The sequence below is a fragment of the Bemisia tabaci genome, unplaced genomic scaffold (genome assembly GCF_918797505.1).
Source record: "Bemisia tabaci unplaced genomic scaffold, PGI_BMITA_v3".
In the NCBI taxonomy this organism is placed as follows: domain Eukaryota; kingdom Metazoa; phylum Arthropoda; class Insecta; order Hemiptera; family Aleyrodidae; genus Bemisia; species Bemisia tabaci.
Genome location: NW_027311765.1, coordinates 68052 through 88537, shown reverse-complemented (window position 1 = coordinate 88537; position 20486 = coordinate 68052). Strand labels below are relative to the sequence as shown.

The 20486-nt window shown below is 37.4% G+C and overlaps 1 protein-coding gene across 1 annotated transcript; it reads right to left on the bottom strand.

Moving 5' to 3' along the window:
* Window positions 1–321: 321 nt before the first annotated feature.
* LOC109040693 (apolipoprotein D) lies at window positions 322–11855 on the bottom strand. The gene is made up of 6 exons (XM_072305898.1): window positions 11735–11855; window positions 9792–9916; window positions 8865–8995; window positions 7801–7892; window positions 6764–6856; window positions 322–1511 (listed from the first exon to the last, which is right to left on the bottom strand). The coding sequence occupies exons 2-6, from the start codon at window positions 9909–9911 to the stop codon at window positions 985–987; spliced, it is 963 nt and encodes a 320-aa protein (XP_072161999.1). The 5' UTR covers window positions 9912–9916; window positions 11735–11855; the 3' UTR covers window positions 322–984.
* Window positions 11856–20486: the final 8631 nt, after the last annotated feature.

The following is a 20486-nucleotide window of genomic DNA, read 5'->3' as shown; positions in this document are numbered from 1 at the left end:
GAAGTAACTGAATACTGAAACAACTTTAAACTCTATGTAACTTTATAAGTTGCTAACGTCTACAATAGCAGATTATTTTCTTTCGAGGTGTAAAAAAGTGGTAAGGATAAATTTCCCCCTCTTTGTTCTTTAATATTAATATCATATTGCATGAATTTTGTTTCACAACTTCCATTAAGATAATGAAACTGTCACATTTGGAGCGAATTTAATTGCATACAACTTGTAGATCTGGTCATTTAAACGAAAAACATATATGTATACGGTGGTCAAGAGGTAAAATCTGAGGATTTCAGGAAAAATAAATCGAACGGAAACAACTCACGGAGGAAAAAAAATGTATTTCATAATACATGGCACACATTATGGAAGTTTATGGCAAAGACGGCATAAAATTATAGTTGGCTTGCAAAAAAAATATTGCAATTAAGCATATCACATGTTCCGAATGGACCCGAAACTTAATCTATTAAGTAAACTCATAAGCCTTACTATTCAATAAATAAATATTCCTGTAAAAAAGATATCAAAATTTGAGAGAATTCTTTGTCAGGGATCGAGGGAAAACGTCCTATCCGTAGTGTCATTGACGTATGAACAAGTTAATATCGACTTACATCGTAAATACAACTAAACTCTTAATTCTTTACTAAGTCTTGATTCTTATTTTTTTTCAGCGATCAACAACGTGCGTAACCCGCACCTGTACAAAGATTTTGATTGCAATGAGGTCAAAAATGACGAGAGATCAGCAAGACAAAATTGAGAAGTTGTGCAAATCAAGAGACTACTCTTCAGACCGTGAGTCGAAACTCAAAACGACTGACTTACATCCTGGGAACGGATGCCCAACGTTCGGTGAGCGCTTCTGAGAGGGAGGTGGGTGGGGCAACTGAGCCTTTTTTGATCAACGTTGTAAGATTCTCACCCTAATACTTCTTCAAGCTCAGTTGCGATGGTTGATTGACCCCTAGGAGGTGGGATTTAGTGTTTTGGGAATTGCTGGTAGACTTCCTTGTGTACGGAGTCCTTGTGTACTGAGTCCTTGTGTACGGAGTCCTTGTGTACGGAGTCCTTGTGAACGGAGTCCTTGTGTGGTGCGTCCTTGTGAACGTGGTGGGTCTGGTGTTGGTGGTGGTGGTGGCTGGCGTCAGTGACGGGCTTCTCCTTGTGGTCCTTGTGCCCTTCCTTGTGGTCGTGGTGGGGGGCGACTTGGGCTGCGACGGGGGCGGCGACTACGGGGGCGGGGGCGGCGGCGGGTGGGGCAGCGACCGGGGCGGGCACTTTGACCGGCTCAACCTCGCTGGCGGCGGCGATGACTTCGGGCACGACGTTGTCTGCGCCGTCTTTGGCGGCCTGGTCGGTCTTGATGGTCTCGGCCAAGTTGCAGCTTTCCTGGTCGGTCTTGAAGAAGAAGCTGCGGCTGAGCTTGAACTTGTCCAGGACTCCGTAGGCCTTCTGCAGGGTCGTGCCGGATGGCAGCTTCTGTCTGGTCAGCACCCAGGCTTGTTCTGTCGAACGGAATTACAATGTATTACGACATGGTTATTTTTTCACGGTCAAGTTTGATTCAAACGATCCCTTTATGACATGAATTGATTTTGGATCTCAGATTCCAAGGGACACTAGTGTATTTTGTAGTTCCGCGGATAAAATTAAATTGCTGATTCAACAATGAAATTGCGAAAAAAAAGTGACTGCAATGTTTCAATGTATATTTTACAAAAAAAAAAAATACTACTTTAACTACTATTGTAAGTTAATTCAACCACGGGGGTGGTTAAAGTAGCATTTTGTTGTTGTAAAATTTAGGTTGAAGCATTGCAGTCACTTTCTTTAGCAATTGAATTGTTAAATCAGCAATTTAATTTTTCCCGTGCATAAAAAGCATTGGGTACCGAATATTTTTTCAAAATTTTAAAATTTTTGGGAATTAATTATTCAAAAGAAGAGAAAACTAATGAAATATCGCAAAATCATGCCACAGAGGAAATATTTAATTTTTAAAAACCTAAAAAAAGCGTTGCTACGAATTCAGAACGCTATGCCATAAAAGGTTTAACGTGTCTCCAGGACGATACAACTGGACATATTTGTGCTAAAAGAAACGATATATGTCACACCCAAACCATATGCATATAGTTCCTTCCAGCATAATACGTCCAATCAAGTCTCGTATACAGAGCGACGGGGAAAGCAATAAAGCAATGTGTGTGAATTGGGGGAAAAGACTTGGATTTGATTGAGCTTGAACTTCGAAAAGTTGGCTAAAAAGTTTGATTGTGTTCAATACTTTCAGTTTTAATATATACTAGGGGCTTATGGGGCTGCTTTGCAGCCCCTTATTTTTCCTCTACACCTTTCACTTTCACATGTCTTTTTTTTTATTTATTTTCATTTAATTTTCTGTTTTGTCTTTGAATCGGTCGTAATATTTTCTTTGATGTAATAAATATAAAAAAATTTTCAAAAATTGTAAGTTTATTTAGTTTAATTCATATTTAATTTCATTGGTAGCTTCGTTCCACAGGATTATGTGAATCTGGAAGGTGGTTACCTAACCTATATATGGATCCTTGAACTTTAAAGCAATAAGGTCCATCACCCGGAATATCAATTCGATTTGCACAAAAAGAGGCAAAAGCAACAGCACTATTATAATTTCTGATATGCTTTATGAAATTCGGAGAATATAAAAATAATGATTTCAAATCGGTATTTGTCCGAATACTCGGTAAAGAAATTAAGCCATTTTGGCAGCAGTTATTAAAATGACCATTTGACATTTCACCCTGAAAATGGCGAGCATCACAATGATAATATTCATTGATCCGACTTAAAATTGGGTAACAAAATTTTCATCAAAGTTCTGATCATCAATTTTATACTTCCGAAATGAAGAAATGAAACTTTGATTTTCTATACTAATGATAGAGTTAAGTTCTTGCTTCACTAAACGAAGATGCGAAGAATTCTGGAAAACGCGACCACGTTTTGGAGGACGACCGCCTCGGTCATTGAAAATTTCACTCATAACAACTGTTAAATTTAAAATTAAAATTATACGTTTAAAAATTATTATTCTTTTAACAAAATCATAACTGAAAAGTTCAATTACTAAATTAAAAAATTACACATTGAAAAGAAAATAACGAATAGCGTAAAACAATATACATATTAATGCACATTGCAAAGGAAATAACTAACAGCGTGAAACGTTCTGATCGGAAATGAGAATGAAAACTTGGAGGTTATTGACTTAATGAGGACAAATTCGAAATAGGAAAAAGATGGAGCCAATCATGAAAAAGCGTAAAAAAAAACGCGGGAAAAGAAAAATGTAAGTTGACGGCAGTTGAGTGTTGGAGGTAACCTCATTTAATGATGATTGTGGAATGAAAACAGCTGATAAAAATACAACAAATAGTAAAGTAAGATGCGTAGCAACTAAACTTTTCCGAAAAACAAAAAACAAAAAACCCCCACTCCCCCTCATCCAATTTATGAGTTTTTAGGGATTTAAAAATCGGGGACGAACCCCAGAAAATAATTTATAGTTTTCCCGAAGCATTGAGAACAACACCTTTCAAATGAACCAACGCCCCTCGCAATTAGTACAGTGGTTGATTCACAATTTCATTCTATTTTTCAAATTAAATATTAAGATATTGGGATGGACTATATGGTTATGAAATGAGAATAATTAAAATGGATTAAATCGATGGCTAAAGTTGAAAAGTGCATGTCTCCGATTGCCACGTTGTGAGATTTCGATCAAGTTTTATTTTTTAAAAAGAAGAAAACCAACCGGTGGTGTCTCTAGCAATTTTCTGTGATTTTTCTTCGCGTATTCAAACATAAATCGCAGAAAATTCCAAGGAAAAATCATTTCTCTTAGAAAAATGAAACGCGGTCGGAGATTTTGTAACATTGTGATGCTAATACGCGGTTTTCGAATTCGACCATCAATTAAATCCATTTTAATTATTACCACCCCACTCATTAAAAATTAACGTATCGGACATGATCAAACTTTTTAGCCAACTTTTCAAAGTTCAGGCTCCATCAAATCCAAGTCAGTTTTCCCAATTCCAATCCAAAGTTCATTTACACAAATTAAATATTGACAGTGAGAGAGAAAGTTTGGTGAAAGATACGGAACTCCGTATTTTTCGAGTAAGGTAACCGAAGTTCTCAGTCAGAAAAACCGAACTTTGGTTCCTTTGACCAAGATCTTCGGTTCCTTCACGGAGAAAAAAAACTCGTGCGTGGGACCCGAAGTTTAGGTCATATGGATCTCTGAAGTTTTCAGATTGAGCATCTGAACACTTTAGGTCTAGCTGCCGAAGTTCGGATCATACATCTGAAACTTCAGTTCTTACATCTGAAGTACTTCGGTTCTCACATCCGAAGTACTTCGGTTCTCACATCCGAAGTACTTCAGTTCTCACATCTGAAGTACTTCGGACGTAAGAACTGAAGTTTCAGATGTGTGATCCGAACCTCGGCAGCTAGACCTAAAGTGTTCAGATGCTCAATCTGAAAACTTCAGAGATCCATATGACCTAAACTTCGGGTCCCACGCACGAGTTTTTTTTCTCCGTGTTGAATCGGAAAAGTTGGGTATACAACTAGGTCCGCAATTCAGTTCCTTTTCCCGAACTTTTTACCTCAGTGTACAGTCACAACTTGATTAGACTTGGTTGAACTTGAACGTCAGAAAGTCCTTTCGAAACTTCATTTATTTTCCCTTCACGTTTTTTTGTATGTTAACAGAATGTTCAAGTCATCGAAGTTATATTCCCCGAGAACCACAAACTGGCACCTACGTATGAATAATGCAAATTATTTGAATTTATAATGTCTATAAGTTCAATAACCTTGGTTTTGTCAAAGAACTTTAAATTTTAACTTGAACTTTAATAAATGTTGAATTAAGCACAATTGAAGCAAAATTTTTGAAATCTCGAATGTTAAAGAATCACATCAAAAGACGCCCACGCTGACAAAAGGCCGCGCACTTTATCATGTAGAGATGAGAGTAAGGGTTTTTCAGCAGCCTTTTCTTTTTTCTGCATGTCTGATCTTGGAAACTATTCGTAACATTATTTAAAGACTTTAACGGGACTTTAAACGGAACAAAGGAATTAGAAAAATGTTCATCCGGAGAGATACGGTTTTACACATCCATCTTCATCTTCTTCTTGATTTTAAGCTTTCAAGCTTAAAATCAAGCCCCGAGTATCAACTTCGTCACCACAAGAGTCAAATGCGAACGTTTGAATATTTAAATTCATCATGAACGCAAAGCTCATAAACGTAAAAGGTCTCTCACAAAATGATCACTTATTTTCCTAATTTGGAAAGAGGAAACGGAGAAAGAACTGTATTCTAATGACGAGTTTAGTCTGTCAAACGGGAATACGGAATGGATGGAATGTTAATAATGATAAATTTAAAGTTGCCAGTTTATCGTGTAAAATGATGAATTTTTCGGCGTAAATTTGGAAAAATATTAAGAACTTGCAACGTTTGGCTGTATTAATTTAATGCCTAGCATGTTCAACGTTTTAGATGCAGTTTGAACTCAACAGCCCGAGAGAAGCTCACCTCCCAGGTTTGAGCGTGGGAGCCAACTCCCTGTTGCCCAACGTAAGAAAAAGAAAGAAATAATACACACTTATTTTTCAGTGGGCGGCTCAAATGAGAATATGGAAATTTTAAAAGCAGTTTGACAACATCTCGCGGGTTCGTTGAACCACGCTCGAACTGGAGAGGGTTGAGAGGAATCAGGATCAAAAATTTATGACCAGAGTGGCATTCCTTAGAATCTCATTCAGACTCGCATGTCTTTGACTGGGTTTGTTTTGATTTTTTTTTTCTCTTTTTGGTGGAAATACCATTCCACCGCATTTCTCACCTATATTTTTTCGTTTCCTCTGTTCCACATCGCAACGTGACCTTTGAAAACTTCTTAACTCGCTGCTAAATTTTTTTCTTATTCATTCTTTTATCGACGGATGACACGTATTCACGAGAGAGATATTTACTGGCACGAAATCCTCTCAATGTTGCCAGGAGTATGTTATATCCTTGTCTTCTACTAGGGTGTAGCAAGACAGAAGCAACTCCAATAACTGATCATGAATATGCTCAAAGTAAGTGGTTGGTGCTCAAATTCAGTCTTATAAAGAAACTGTCGAGCACTTTTTTTTAGTTTTAAAAAAACCACAGTGGGGTTTTACCTCGTAAAAGTTGAGTGTGGTAGGAAATTATTTTATTTTTCAATATATTTCGGTTCTAGTTTGCCAACTTTCAAAAAATGCCACTGAGCTGACGAGAAGTTCCAGAGTGCCAAATTAAATCACACTTAGGAATCTAGTGACGCTAGTATTTTCTTAGGGCAAAGAGTGGGATCTAAGTTAACACACGAAAATTTCTAAGTACGCGATTGACAGCTTCGATAATTAGAGGGAATTTTGCTGTTTAACTTACGCATAGATCTCTTGTTTTTCAAAAACCCGTTTCTCATGTGTTGAAAGAAGACTATTCCTTGGAAATTTTGTAAAAATAAAATGCGAGAGATTAAGGAGGGAGTCATCCTCAAAAATTGGATTTCATTTTCTAAAAATGGATTAAAATCATAAAATATGAGTTTACGCCGGTGCCAGTGGTTCTACGGATCGTGATGTGGAGTTTGCAATGTATGATATGTATTTTCAAAATCTGAAGAAATGAAAGAAATAAGTACAAAAAAACTTACGAGTGTTGACAATTCCAAGAGATGAGCAAGACCAGATGACGGCGTAGTCATCGTAATCAGTTTCTAAAACTGAGTATTGGGTGTCATAGGGAACTGTAAGAAGAGAGAAATACATTATTATTTGGGGTGGCAAACAATGAGTTGGCTCATAAAATTTAGAAGAAACATTAGAAAATCACGATGAATATATCGTCGCCAACCTGACATAAGGGCGTAACTACAATCTGCAATAAACCCTGGGCTCCATACAATTCAATGCTTTTCCAGGCTCATCTCAATGTGTAGTTACGCCCTTATGTAAGCCAAGCGACGATTATATTAACCAAGAGAATCAATTTTGAAAGCTTTGGATGTGCATTTCTCTCTTAATATAATAATGTTGCAATTTATTGTTCTGAGGATCAAATTCTGTTACATGAGCTAAAATTAAGTTGATCTATAATTAGCAAGGCTAAATATTACATACTTTTAATATTTGACCTTGCTAATATTGAAACGAATTATCTATGAAGTACAGTCTTTATAGAGTGGATTCGTCGATAATGATAACTGAGCTGCGATTCATGCCATTAAACTTTACAGAGGAACTAATAAAATTTGTTCAAAGCTTTGAGATCAAGGTTGAAATTTCCTCCAATATTTATACAGAATACCTTTGGCCAAATGGACTGCATTTTGCAATTTGGAACTATACGTTCTGGCTCATCTGAAAAAACACTTAGGTGCATAGGGAAATTAATAGCACATACGTTGTTTTTAAACCGGGCCAGAATTTATAGTTCCAAATTGCAAAATGCAGTCCAAATGTCTCATCACTTTGCTGATTTTTTCGGAAAACAAAGATTAAACGCCCCCATTCTAAAATTGAACAGCTTTTTTACTAAAACATGACTATGACCTCATATGATGAGAAAAAAAACGTTATTGGGGTCTCAAATCCTTGTCCGAGTTTTTATCGGGCTTTTAAACGCGAAAAGCAAACACCATTTGGATTCTTAGCTAAAGATGACCATAATTTGTAAATTAATTTTACTCACTTGGCAAGTTAGGGTACCTAACATTCAGTTTGGATTCAGCACCCTTGACTACGAGTCTGATTTCTCCCTCCAAAACTCGCTTGACACCAGTGCTGAAAAAAGTTACATCAGAGGTTAGAACGAGTGAAAAGAAAAATCGAATAAAAATTACTTTTAACGCTGTGTAGGCCTTAAAAATAAAAATCCTGTACACCATTTACGGCAAACACATTAATAGAGAAAAGCTTTATATAAATCATAAGTTCTTTCAGATTAATGTAAATTCAGAAATATTGAAGAAGAATTTTTTGATGGAAGGGTGGAAGGAAATAAAACACGTTGAAGCTCAGCTGCGTTTCTTTGACTGATGCAGAGAGTTGGGTTTGTGCCCTTAATATCTAGGTGTCATTGTGCACTGACATATTTGGGACTGCTTTAACATTTTTAAATGTCAATCAATGCCAAAAGCAACTTTTTTTCCGATTCTGAGATGAAGTTAATGATCAAATTTGTGAAGTTAATGTTCAATATAGATACCTATAGCGGGAATTTAATTTCGTTTAACACGTGTCGAGGGTAATGCACTACGAGGTAGATAGTGCTCGAAAAGAAACGCTAATTTATTCCCTATAAAAATCAAAACTTTTTGCATATCAACAATGTTTTTCTCTTTTCTTTAAACTCACAACAGAGAATTATGGGAAGTAAATTAATCCTCCTAAAAATATGAAATTTTAATACATTGACTATACTAGTACCCCTCCTCTATTCAAAAGTCTCTGCTCTGATTGAACAGAGATTGCATATCAGCGATTGCAGACCGATGAGAAATTATGCAGAAACGTCCTAGGTATCTCATTCGAAAAATTGATCTTCTAGATTATTATAACTTTGCAACCAAAAGTCCTCCAAATTTTTGTGAGCATTTTGGTCATCCCCCTCCTTCAATAAGATAGCGAGAGGTGCTTTTTTTTTAGAATTTTCCAGAATTCTAACTCCGAAAAGTTACTTGTCTTCTTCTCATCTGAAAAAATATTAGTTTCACCACTCATTTTAAATTAATGTACGTTACAGAAGTAACTTACTATCTGTTAGTGATTTCGTTCGAAACTAAGTAGCGACCGTCGTTAGCCTTGGTGTAGTTAGTCCTCACGCATCTGGTTCCAGCTTCAAAAATGTTCACGTAGCGTTCAGCTTCGTACCAAGTTCCAAGGAACTGAAAATAAAAATGAGAAAATTAAAAATCAATAGGTGGATTGCTATACTTTGCAGTGTTTATTTTGCTCTTACCGAAAATTTCGTTAAAAATTAAAAATCACGAAATTTTTAACATGATGGAAATAAAGCCGAATTTTACTTATAAAGTGAAAAAATATCTGAATACAGGATTTTGAAAAAAAAAAAATGTGCGAGTTGTTTTAAATTACAACAGAATCTTCCCTCTCACATTGAGAGTTAATAGAATTTTGAACGAGTTTGAAAGATGACCATTAACTTCCATCAAGTTTGAACCAACATAAAGACGGCCAAAGCTGTATTTCTCCATAACAGTTGTTTTTAAGTTTTATTCCTCCATATGTTAAGGACACAGTTTGATCGACTGTCTTTACGTTAAAGTTGCTCGACTTTGAATCTTTGACTGGAAAATATTTACGACTAGTTAACTTTAAAACTACTCTCTGCTCATTTTTCCCAAAATTTGACCTTAATCATCTCTACTGAACTCGGTTCAGTTGTGTGGAGCTATCGATTCGTTATTCAAATATTTGAAGAAAAACATTACAAAATTTAAGACGTAATTGTGCGTGATTAAGTGCGGGGAAATGCAGTGACGTGGCGTGAATGATCGATTATCGATATTTCCCCATTGGAATCCGTGGTTAAGAATCGATTATTAAGGTTTTCGCTGCTAACACCCTGTTAATCGATCCTTTTCCATAGGTTTAAATTACAGATCAATCGATATATCGCAAAGCACGCCACATCGCCAAAAAAGATGGGATGATAGTTACCCTGGACATGTCGAAGTCGGACATGGCGACGAATTCGGGACATCCTCCGAATCCGGGCACTTGCGCATTGGCAAGGCCGAGGACAGCCGCAAAAATTGCACTCACGATATAAGGTGACATTTTCACTGCAAAAAATTGAGGAAAGAAAATACGATTAGACTGATGTTAAACGTGTTGGAGTCAACGCTAAATAAGCCTCGAGTAAGAATTTGCCGGTAAGAGACTTATTTTAGCAGTTCTGAAGAACATTAGCTCATTTGGGGGGCTTGGATGACAAGGCGAATAGTTGCAGTTTTTGTTATTCCGAGAAATACGTTTTTGAAGTTTGAAAATTACATGGATCTTTATGGCGAAAAGAAAGCTCAAACTGCCTTTTTGATGCTTGGAGCAAATTTGTCAAAGAATATGCACTAAGACTAGTTTTAATTGAAAGCGTTAATACCTCGATTTTTTCAGAAACTGATTTTATGCGCCTTGTCCTGCAAGCCCCTCATTTATACCTATAATATCTTCCTTCTTCCGGATCTCTTTATATCTCAGATCGTATCGTATCTCAGGATGATTAATTTCACATCTTCAAGATAGATTTATTTCCAAAAAAGGGGGTGATAGCTTTGAATCGAAGTACTTTATTGATAGTATTATATAGAGCTTATATGCGATGCTATTATTTTATTTTGTAAGATATGATAAAACTCGGGTTTTCTGGGAACAAAATTGGCTCCGAAGTGAAATTAAATTCAAGATTGTTAACAGTGTTCATACAATGTATTACAGTAATTAAAATCCTAGTAAAGACCATTGAATTTTTTTTAATTTCTTGTGGATGAAAAAATTGCAAATTTAATCAAATATTTATCCCTCTTTCGGACATGTTTGAGTAAAATTTAAAACACCCTACCCTCCGCCCCCCCCAAAAAAAAAAACTACAGAACAATAAGGTAAACGTTTGTGGAAAAAAATCAGTATTAAAATGTAAATATGATCGGATTTGAGGACAGGGGCCCTATCTTCCGGGAGGAATGTTTCCTTTTTTGCAAATGCAGGAAGGAAGAAAATCTGAAAATTTTACCGCAGGTTTGATCCCAAAAGCTCAATAATTAAAGAAGATATCGTCACCTTCCGGTCAAAGTATCACGAGTGCCATGCGACGTTTAAAAATTTCCGCCCCATTTGATTTTTTACAGAGAAATTATTCAACAAGCTGTCTAAAAATTTCGCTGAATTTTCTTTGTGCTGCCGATAAAATTCAGTGAAATTTTAAAACAGATTCAACCAAAAATTTCTGTATAAAAAATTGAATGACTGCGGAAATTTTTAAACGTCGCATGGCGCTTGTGATACTTTGGCTGAAAGGCGACAATATAAATGCTTATGTTTCAAGAAAAAAAATTTAAGTTGTAGGAGAACGTGGTTTAAGTTTTTGAAAAAATTGTCTCCCGGAAGATACACGGAAAAAATGAAAATGCCTGCACAATGCTTTAACAATTCAATCGCTAAAAAAAAGTGACTGCAATGTTTCAAATGTACATTTCCACAATAGTGGAAAGCTAATTCAACTATAAGGGTGGTTAAAGTAGCATTTTTGTGTTGTAAAATCTACATTTGAAACATTGCAGTCACCTTTTTCAGCAATCGAATTGTTAAAGCGGCAATTTAATTTATTCCTTGTATGATCCCTTGCCACAGATCCGATTACAAAGAAGAAAGAATAAGAAACCACACACGCGTAACAAGTCAAATGCTTCCGTGTATCCGAACCACTACCGAAAAAAGAACCAAATCACTTTTAACACCACAATTTCGAGGGGGTGCCACCCCCGCGGACGGAGCTACAGAGGGCAGAATTGCGAAAACCGGGCGGAAACGGATGGGCACTGATAAGCATTGGGTTTGTTTACGTCGTGAGGCGGAAGCGGGCGGCGCGGCGGCGGACGACTTACCTGGACGTAAGGATGCAAGTGTTGGTTGCGGGGCCACTGCCCTTTCCTTTTATACGGGAACGACTTGCAGTGCCGTAGGCCACATTCCACTATCCATCTGTCCCTGACCGCGAAAGATCGTTGACTCTTCGGCTCTTGGGACGGTTCAACAACAACCCCGCTCGAGCGTTGCCCCGTGCAGCATCGAAACGGCCGTATTTCTTCCTCGGGCCCGCTCCGTCGCTCCTTCATCTGGCGACCTGCCCGGTACCGGTCGCCCCCCCCCCCCTCCCTGGGGAGCCCGGCCCCCCGCCGCCGCCCGCCGCAGCCTCTCGAATTTGAATATCGCTCGATACGAGATCCGCTGTTTCCAGATCGGGGCCTTCCGTTCTTTTCACCCGCACCGTTCATGCGAACCTCGGTCGGATTGAATGGACCGCCAGACATACGGAAACAAAATTTGTCGGACCCGAAGTTTAGGTCATATGGATCTCTGAAGTTTTCGGATTGAGCATCTGAACACTTTAGGTCCAGCTGCTGAGGTTTGGATCACAAATCTGAAACTTCAGTTCTTACATCTGAAGTACTTCGGTTTTCACATCCGAAAAACTTCGGTTCTCACATCCGAAACACTTCGGTTCTCACATCTGAAGTACTTCAGATGTAAGAACTGAAGTTTCAGATGTGTGATCCGAACCTCGACAGCTAGACCTAAAGTGTTCAGATGCTCAATCCGAAAACTTCAGAGATCCAAATGACCTAAACTTCGGGTCCCACGCACGAGGTTTTTTTCTCCGTGCAGACATACGGAAAAAAAAGAATGTTGGTCGTTATTAGATTCTTGTGGGCTGATTGTTGAAATTGATAGACAAAGCGATAGACAACGAAGACATAAAGAGCATGGAGGGATCCTATCGGTTAAAATGGGTGGTTCTAATGGACTACGGGGGAAAATGATGGAATAACTAAAGGGTCTCTCGTGGGTTGCTGTTAGTTAGTCTATTACCTACCCCTTTTATCCATTTCCAGCCGCTTCCACCAATAGGATCCCTCCATATCCTTTTTGTCATATTTGTCTATAGCTTTGTCTACCAATTTCAACAATCAGCCTGCTGATTATATGAGATCCCCGGGAAATCTTCTTGTCTGTAATCCTAGATTTCTGGCAGTGCTTATTATAAAGCTGGTAACTGTAATCAGCCGCAACACTAATTGACTGAGAGAAATTTTGTACAATATACTCACCGAAAAAAAATTCGCTTAACGGAACGTTCGGTGTTCCATATCACCCCCAACTGTTCGGTTTGTGGAACCATATCTTCGGTTCCTGTAACCAAACTTCGGTTCCTGTAACCAAACTTCGGCGGTGAAGTGAACCGATGAACGAAGTTCGGATGGTCAGACGAACTGAAAGTTCAGTCAGACGAACTGAGAGTTCAGTCAGACGAAATGAAAGTTTAGTCAGATGAACTGAAAGTTCAGTCAGATGAACTGAAGATTCAGTCAGATGAACTGAAAGTTCAGTTACACGTACTAAAAGTTCAGTTACACGTACTAAAAGTTCAGTTAAACGAACTGAAAGTTCAGCTGCGTGAATCAGAAGTTCAGTTTGGCATACCGAGACTTTCAGAACACACAAAACGAAAATTTTCGAATCGATAACGGTTCGGCCTGATGGATGGTTTTTGGCCTACCTCAAAAATTGAAGGCAAAATAATAATGCACGTGTGGGACATCCAACGTGTCATATTTGTTAGTTATCTTCCTCTGAGGTTCCGGCCAAAAAACTGTCCAGGTAATTTTAAACCAACTGACTTTATTTCTTTGGGATTTTTTAAAAATAGTTACTCTTCTGTTGGAGCAAAATTTATCTAACTGTTTTAAGTGTTTTAAAAAAATATAAATATTTTCTCATGTTGAACCTTATACGGGAATATAACTTCAAAGCTCTTTTTGTGTCGATGCATTTGTAATAAGCGCCATCCCCTTGCATGACAGCCGTAGAAATCCATGCTGTCATAAAATTTTGCGCTCGGAGAAGATGGAGTACCATAATTATGGAACTTTGCCAAATTTGACAAGATGCTGAACTTATTTTGTTAGGCATGACCAACAGAAGCTCCTGAAGTTCAGTTTTAATTGCAGCCGCAAGACTCCACGTGAAAAATTGACCTTTACGTTCATCACCCGCTGAATGTGGGAGCTTTAGTTGCTGATTGGCAGATGACCGCAGTGTTGGCATTTCAGTCAATCAGCAACCAGATCCTGCATGCAGTAGTTCATGAATATTAAAGATAAAGTCGTGAGGCATTTGACGCATGTTTTCTGTGGAGTCCAGTAAACTCAAAAAAATATTTTGGAAAGCTTGCGAGATATTCTTTGACCTGGCCGTACTGTGTCTTCCGATTTTCTGGAAATAGCCTCGAAGGCTATAGGAAAATAATAAGGAAGGAATATAGGAAGGAAATAGGCTTTTCGGCAAAGCAGATCCTGTTTACACCTCTCTATGCTCAAGCATACACAAATGTAGATGGACGCATATAATACTTTTCAGCATATATAAAAATATGTTTTCCTTTGCTGCATGTTATCACGTAGAAATATAGAAAGCATTTTTGGAGGTCTGAATTTCTGCATAATTAAAAAAATATTGACTTGCTGAATAGAGAATTTTTTTTACAAATTTTCATGAATTCACAAAAATTGATCGCACCTTAAAACAGTAAATAAAAGTGAACGAATATCGTTACAACTGAAAATACTTATTCTTAAGGTAAAACGAACTTTCAATGTATTTAACATGCATTTTTCGATGCAATAGTAACGATGTATCATGCATTGACAAAAATTGATCGTACCTTAAAACAATACACAAAAGGGAATTAGAATCTTTACAGATCAGAAAACTTACTCTTGAGGTAAAATTTATAGAATGCACCACTGGTTATGGAACTTGGCCAGACAGATCATGAAATTTTTGCTTAGGGACTGATTTCAGAGATAAGGTGACTTTAAAATACTGCTCTCTATGAAGAACGATAATTTTCAGAAAAGAAGGGCAGATGACATTGTAGGTTGGGGAAAATAGGTGAACAGTATGAAAAACCACGTATGGCTCAGAAACAGCATCTAAGGAGGGGTAATGGAGGAGTAACAAACGTAAATCAGGAAAACCATAAATGTAACGGATGTGTCATCGGAGTGTAAATATGATCCAAGCACGATTACACTTCACGGTTTTTTACACCGTTGCCAGACCGAGGAAACCTGGGTAATTTGTGCGTCCCTCTCGTGTTGCTCCATCTCATTTTTTCAGTGTCGAGGCGTGAATGATCGATTATCGATATCTTCCCAATTGAAGCTATGGTAAAGAATCGATTATTAGGGTGTTCGTTGCGAACATCGATTCTTTCTCATAGGTTTAAATGACAGATCATTTGATGTATCGCAAAGCACGCCACGCCACTGCATTTTTTTCAATGCATCTTTCACGGTAAGGTTATCATGATACGAACTTCTTCATTTTCAATGGTAATGCAAGTCTCAACACGGTAAAAGTATCATAAAACACGGTGTATTAATTATGAATATGAGGAGATCAAAATTATAGTGTATTTTACCCTGAAATGTTTACAGTCACCTGTTATCAGTTGATTTGATGACTGAAAAATTTGAATTTTCATCCTAAGTGCTCTTATACCTGATTTCATGTGGGAACCGTCACTTAGGCAGAATCCTCCTTCCGGAATTTCTCATTTTTAAAACAAGCACCGACTTTCGAAGTTATCATTCAATTGAAAACACACACAGAACGGGCCAGTAGCCATGATCGCAGAATCGCGTTCTAATGATTTTGACTATAGATGGGCAAAAAACCATAAGATCCGTCCCAACACCGAGATTTACGTCTAATATTAACAAAGACAGCGCCTTTCAAAAAAAGAAAAAAAAAAAAAAAAAACCGCCGCGGTTAGTGTATGCCAGGGTTTCTACCATCATGCTTTCATCCATTCTTTAAGTCGAGCAACCAGGGAAAATACGTGTATCACCGATTGACGGATTAAATGTGGAATTGCTAAAAGAAACCATGGTATTAACCACCACGGTGGATGACGTCATAGATACTAAACGGTTAGATGGATCTAATTATTTTTTGCTATACTATATAAGCTTTAATTAACAAAAGGCGATTCTGTAACTAGCCTAATCTAAGTGGCCAATTAGTTGCACCGAAAAAAATGTTCTTGAGCTATTATTCTTACTTAAACCGTCGTTTCTTGTCGACGGAATTTCGTTTTTTTGATTTAAAGAAACGTTGCTTTGTTATTTTTTTTTTTTAAACCTAAACTTAACGATAGCAAAACGAAGATTTTTTAGCGTAAGAAAAACTGACTTTAAGTTTAACCCGCACGGATTTGACTCAAAAGAACCAAATTTTGACAAAAAACGACGCTTTAAGTAAAAAAAATGTCTCAAGAAAAATTATTTTCGGTGTGAGAGATCGAAAATACACCGGAAAAGAAGTATGGTAACATATACTATAAGTCTACTTGATTTTTTACAGTGATAATATGTAGTGAAAATAACCAGGATTATAGTTGAATTCACCAGAGCTCCGGCGATACTTACGATATTATGGTACATGCCACCCTAGAGTCTGGTGCTTATTACCATACTCGTATCACTGTGTCTGAGTATGGTAAAATCTACCATATTTTTATTTCATTGTAATGTGTTTTTAGAACAAAAGTTCCATCATTTTTTCCTATTCTGGTAGACGACGCACGCTTCAAACCTGCTCGGTAGTCATCACGAACACCGTTTCCTTGCGAGACCTAAAGGAACGTTCTCCATAAAGTTCATGGCGCCCCTCCTCCCACCCTCCCAAAACATGTCAGTCGTGAAATATTAAGTGCCCAAGTTATTCATCCGCGAGCATGTACAGACGGCTGCGGTATTGTTGTTCCGCCATGAAATAGGTCACAAAACACTAGGTCAAGAGCAAGAGCAAGAGCGGATCATTTGCAAACTTTCGAGCGAGGCGACATTATGATCTAGAACTTTGCCGTTTGATACCAACCGTGAAAGACCCATCCATTCTGATTACTTTCACTGTGTAAACTTTGCCAACGCTCATGAGCCCACGTGATTTGGTCCACGTCGTAGATTGACGGCCTATGTAGCTCCGATGTGGATTTGTAGAGCAATTTTTAAATCAAAAGCTTGACTGTTTCAAAGTTGAAAATGACAAACATGTGCTTTTCTTCTTTTCCTTTTTCTTTGTACGTTGATGAATGAAAAATGCATGTGGTGTCGGGTGCCAAAGTTTGGTGACTGTTGAATCCTCTTCCTCTAATTTGCAGTTGTTTTTGTACGTGTTTCAGCCATTTTGGTGGACAGCAACTGGATATTCATTGAAAAGTTTGCAACGTTTCAAAACATGTTTTTAAAATATACACAGGTATGGGGGGAAAATGTCAGAATAATAAAGGTCCACGTTTTGATGGTGCTTTTTATAAAAAAGTTTCTTTAAACAATTTTAATCCAACAGTTGTGCGTTTGATTCTTTTTTTTAAAATTCAGTAAATCTTCTAAGAAAGCGCTACTTTTCAAATTCAAATGCAGATTTTATAACATTTCGAAAATCTGGATAAAATCCTAAGGGGAGAAATGATATGACTCGGGAAACATCAGAAAATATTTTGATTCAATCTCATTTCGATTAGTCTCTTGTATCAAGTTCCACAAAACTAGACATTTTCATGTTCTGATGATAATTTTCTTCCTTTCAATAAATCCTCTCTAGTAAAGCATGGTTTCTAAGGAAATGATTCCTTTAATTAAATGAAATAGAAGGATAATCTTTATACTGTGTGTAACTAAAAAAAAAATAAAAAAATAAAAAAAATAATCTGTCCTTTTTTTCCTCTCTTTAATTAATGGACCTAAATATTTGTTCCAGAATTCACGTCAATTCTGGTCACTACTGTAAACATTGAGATGATTCACGCGGGGACTTTCCTACACCGTGGTTTTTAGAGTTCTCAGAAAAGTATATTGGATCCTCACTTTCTCTCCCATAAATCCATCACATGACTTCAACGTCCAAAAAATGGTCAAGGTTTGACGTAGAGGACTGCGTGTTTTAACTCATCTGACTTTAAATATCTGAAATATATGAGGTGCATCTATTTTGCGATTTATGAACTGTATGAGGAAAGGGCTGAAGATATGTTCAATGCTGAATATTAAGAGTAATTTAAGAACGATTATTTGCAAACTTACTACGATACTAAAACTCGCCGCAGAGATATCAGAAAAATTGAGCTTGAACAGAAGTGACGATCGTTGAAAAATGATACCACGCTTAAAAATGCAAAATCCAAAAACCAAGAGATAAATTAAAGAAAATACATCGAAATTTACTTCAGAAAAAATTATTTACTTATAACGGTCATTACAGTGATATTTTTAATTTCCTCCAGCTTTTCAATGCTTGAAGTGCAAACTTTGACATGTGATGCGAAGCCTCATCATTTTTGTATTATTTTACGCTGATTATGAGTAAATTGATCTGTCGTAGAAATTGAAGAAACAGGCTATTCGCAGAAAAATAGTTGACATTTTTGGTGTGTAGAAAATTGAAAATAATTCAATTACATCCAACCCCATAAAAGTTAATTTAATCGAAAAATTCATCACGACACCGAATGAAGCATCATTTCCGTATTGAGCACTTGCGACTTGAATACAGAGATCGTTGCCTCATCTGAATGGTGTCCTTCCCCCAAGTTTGTGTCCACCATATATCCTAGAACTTTCTCAAATTCATTCGTTTCAGTGGCGAGGCGTGAATGATCAATTATCGATATTTTCCCATTCAACGCCATGGTAAAGAATCGATTCTTAAGGTGTTCGTTGCGAACACCCTGTTTATCGATCCTTCCCCATAAGTTTAAATGACAGATCAATCGATATATCGCAAAGCACGCCGCACCACTGATTCGTTTCAACAATCGAAAACACAGGAAAATGCGGAAACAAGACTAAAATGCAAAAGCAGGAAATACAAAGGCAGGATTTCTGTTATCACTGCAGTCTTATTCCAATACCAATTTCACCATGTAACGCCCTTTGCTGGTTTTTATTTTAATTTCTTTTTTATTTTTAATTCTACTTTAGCAGTTGATAATGGTGCCGTAAGGTACCGAAACGTCCTGCCTTTGTATTTTCTATTTTAGCCTTGTTTCCGCATTTTCCTGTGTTTTCGATTGTCGTTTCCATTTCGGGCAACTTTTACATTCTCTTTGTTTTCCACTGATTCGTTTTATTCATACAAGATATTCTGCAATGCAAAAACAAAATTTTACGGATTATCATTTTAGTTTGAAATTCAGCCTCATTCATCGTAACATGACGCAGGCAAAGTCTTTCTTCGGACTCGAAGTGTGACCCTCACCGCACGGTGGAACTTTAAAGCATGCTATTGGTGCTGAAACGGGACGCAGAGATCAGCGTGTAGGGCCAGGGCGAGGACCCAGAACCGAGCAGCTGAGAAGAAACAAAGGATTCACATCTCGTTTTAATTGCGATTCGAATCCGTTATTCCATTTTTTTACCCGTTTGCTCGCTATTCCTCGGCCAGCGCGAAAAACTATAAATTATTCAACTCGCTCCGGTGCTTCGATTTCGGCGTCGGATAAGGCAGCGAAGTCGCTGGGATTGTTGTCGGAGTTCGGCAAATGCTCCACGCTTTTTCATTTATGTCGATTTAAGTCTGGGAATTTTGGCAACGTTGCGGGACGTCTGATCTCTCGCGTCCTCCCCGGAATAAAATGAATCCACGACATGCAAAGTTATGGATCTTGGTTCACCGGGATGCCTGCTTTTGACTTTGAAGCTGGCTGCCACCCGAGTTCCATCTGTCAATCTGAGCAGGGTTTGCCAAATTTAGTGCTTTCAAACCGAAAACCATACCGTTACTTTCGAGGCAATACATAGGGTCTCGGCGGAGAGGTGTTCATAAATTCATCCAAAAGAAAAACCAAGGAATCTCATGATCTGACGGGCTTTGACAAGATCGAGAAAAAAAAATACCCAAGCAAAGTTTTAAGCGATTTTAAGAAGCTTTAACAGAGGAAGCATTATTGAATTCCATTTCTACACAAATCATGGTATTTAAAGTAGTACAGAAAAAAAGATAATTAATGTCAAGCTCACAAGCAAAAAAAGGAGAAAAGAACCAAAAAAAGAGAGAGAAAAATATTCCGCACGCGGAGAATATATCTATTGATTGTTTCCTCTCACCTCAACACAGTTTTCCGGTTCTTTCCCTCAGTTGAACCAAAACGTTGATGGTACAAATGTTCATGATACTTGGAGACGGTCCAAAATAAATTTTTAAAAAATATCTGTCAATTTTACACCGACTTCAGATGTACTGCGTGCGTAAATCGTGACATTTCGGTCCACAGAATCTGATTAAACAGCTGAATGTTCAGACGGTGAGGTTTTTCATAAATTTTTTTCCCAAGAAATTGTATATTCTCATATGTAAAATATTGAAAAATTACGTCTAAAATCAATCGAAATATAAATTAACAGTTAGAAACGAGTTAAGGAAAAAGGAAGAAGGAAAAGAAGAAAAGAGAAAAAAACAGTAAAGAAGACGAATAAGAAGGAAATAGAAGTAAGACTGAAAAAAAGGAAGAAGAATAAGACTAGAAGAAAACAGAAATAAGAATGAGAAAAATAGAATGAATAAAAGGTAAGA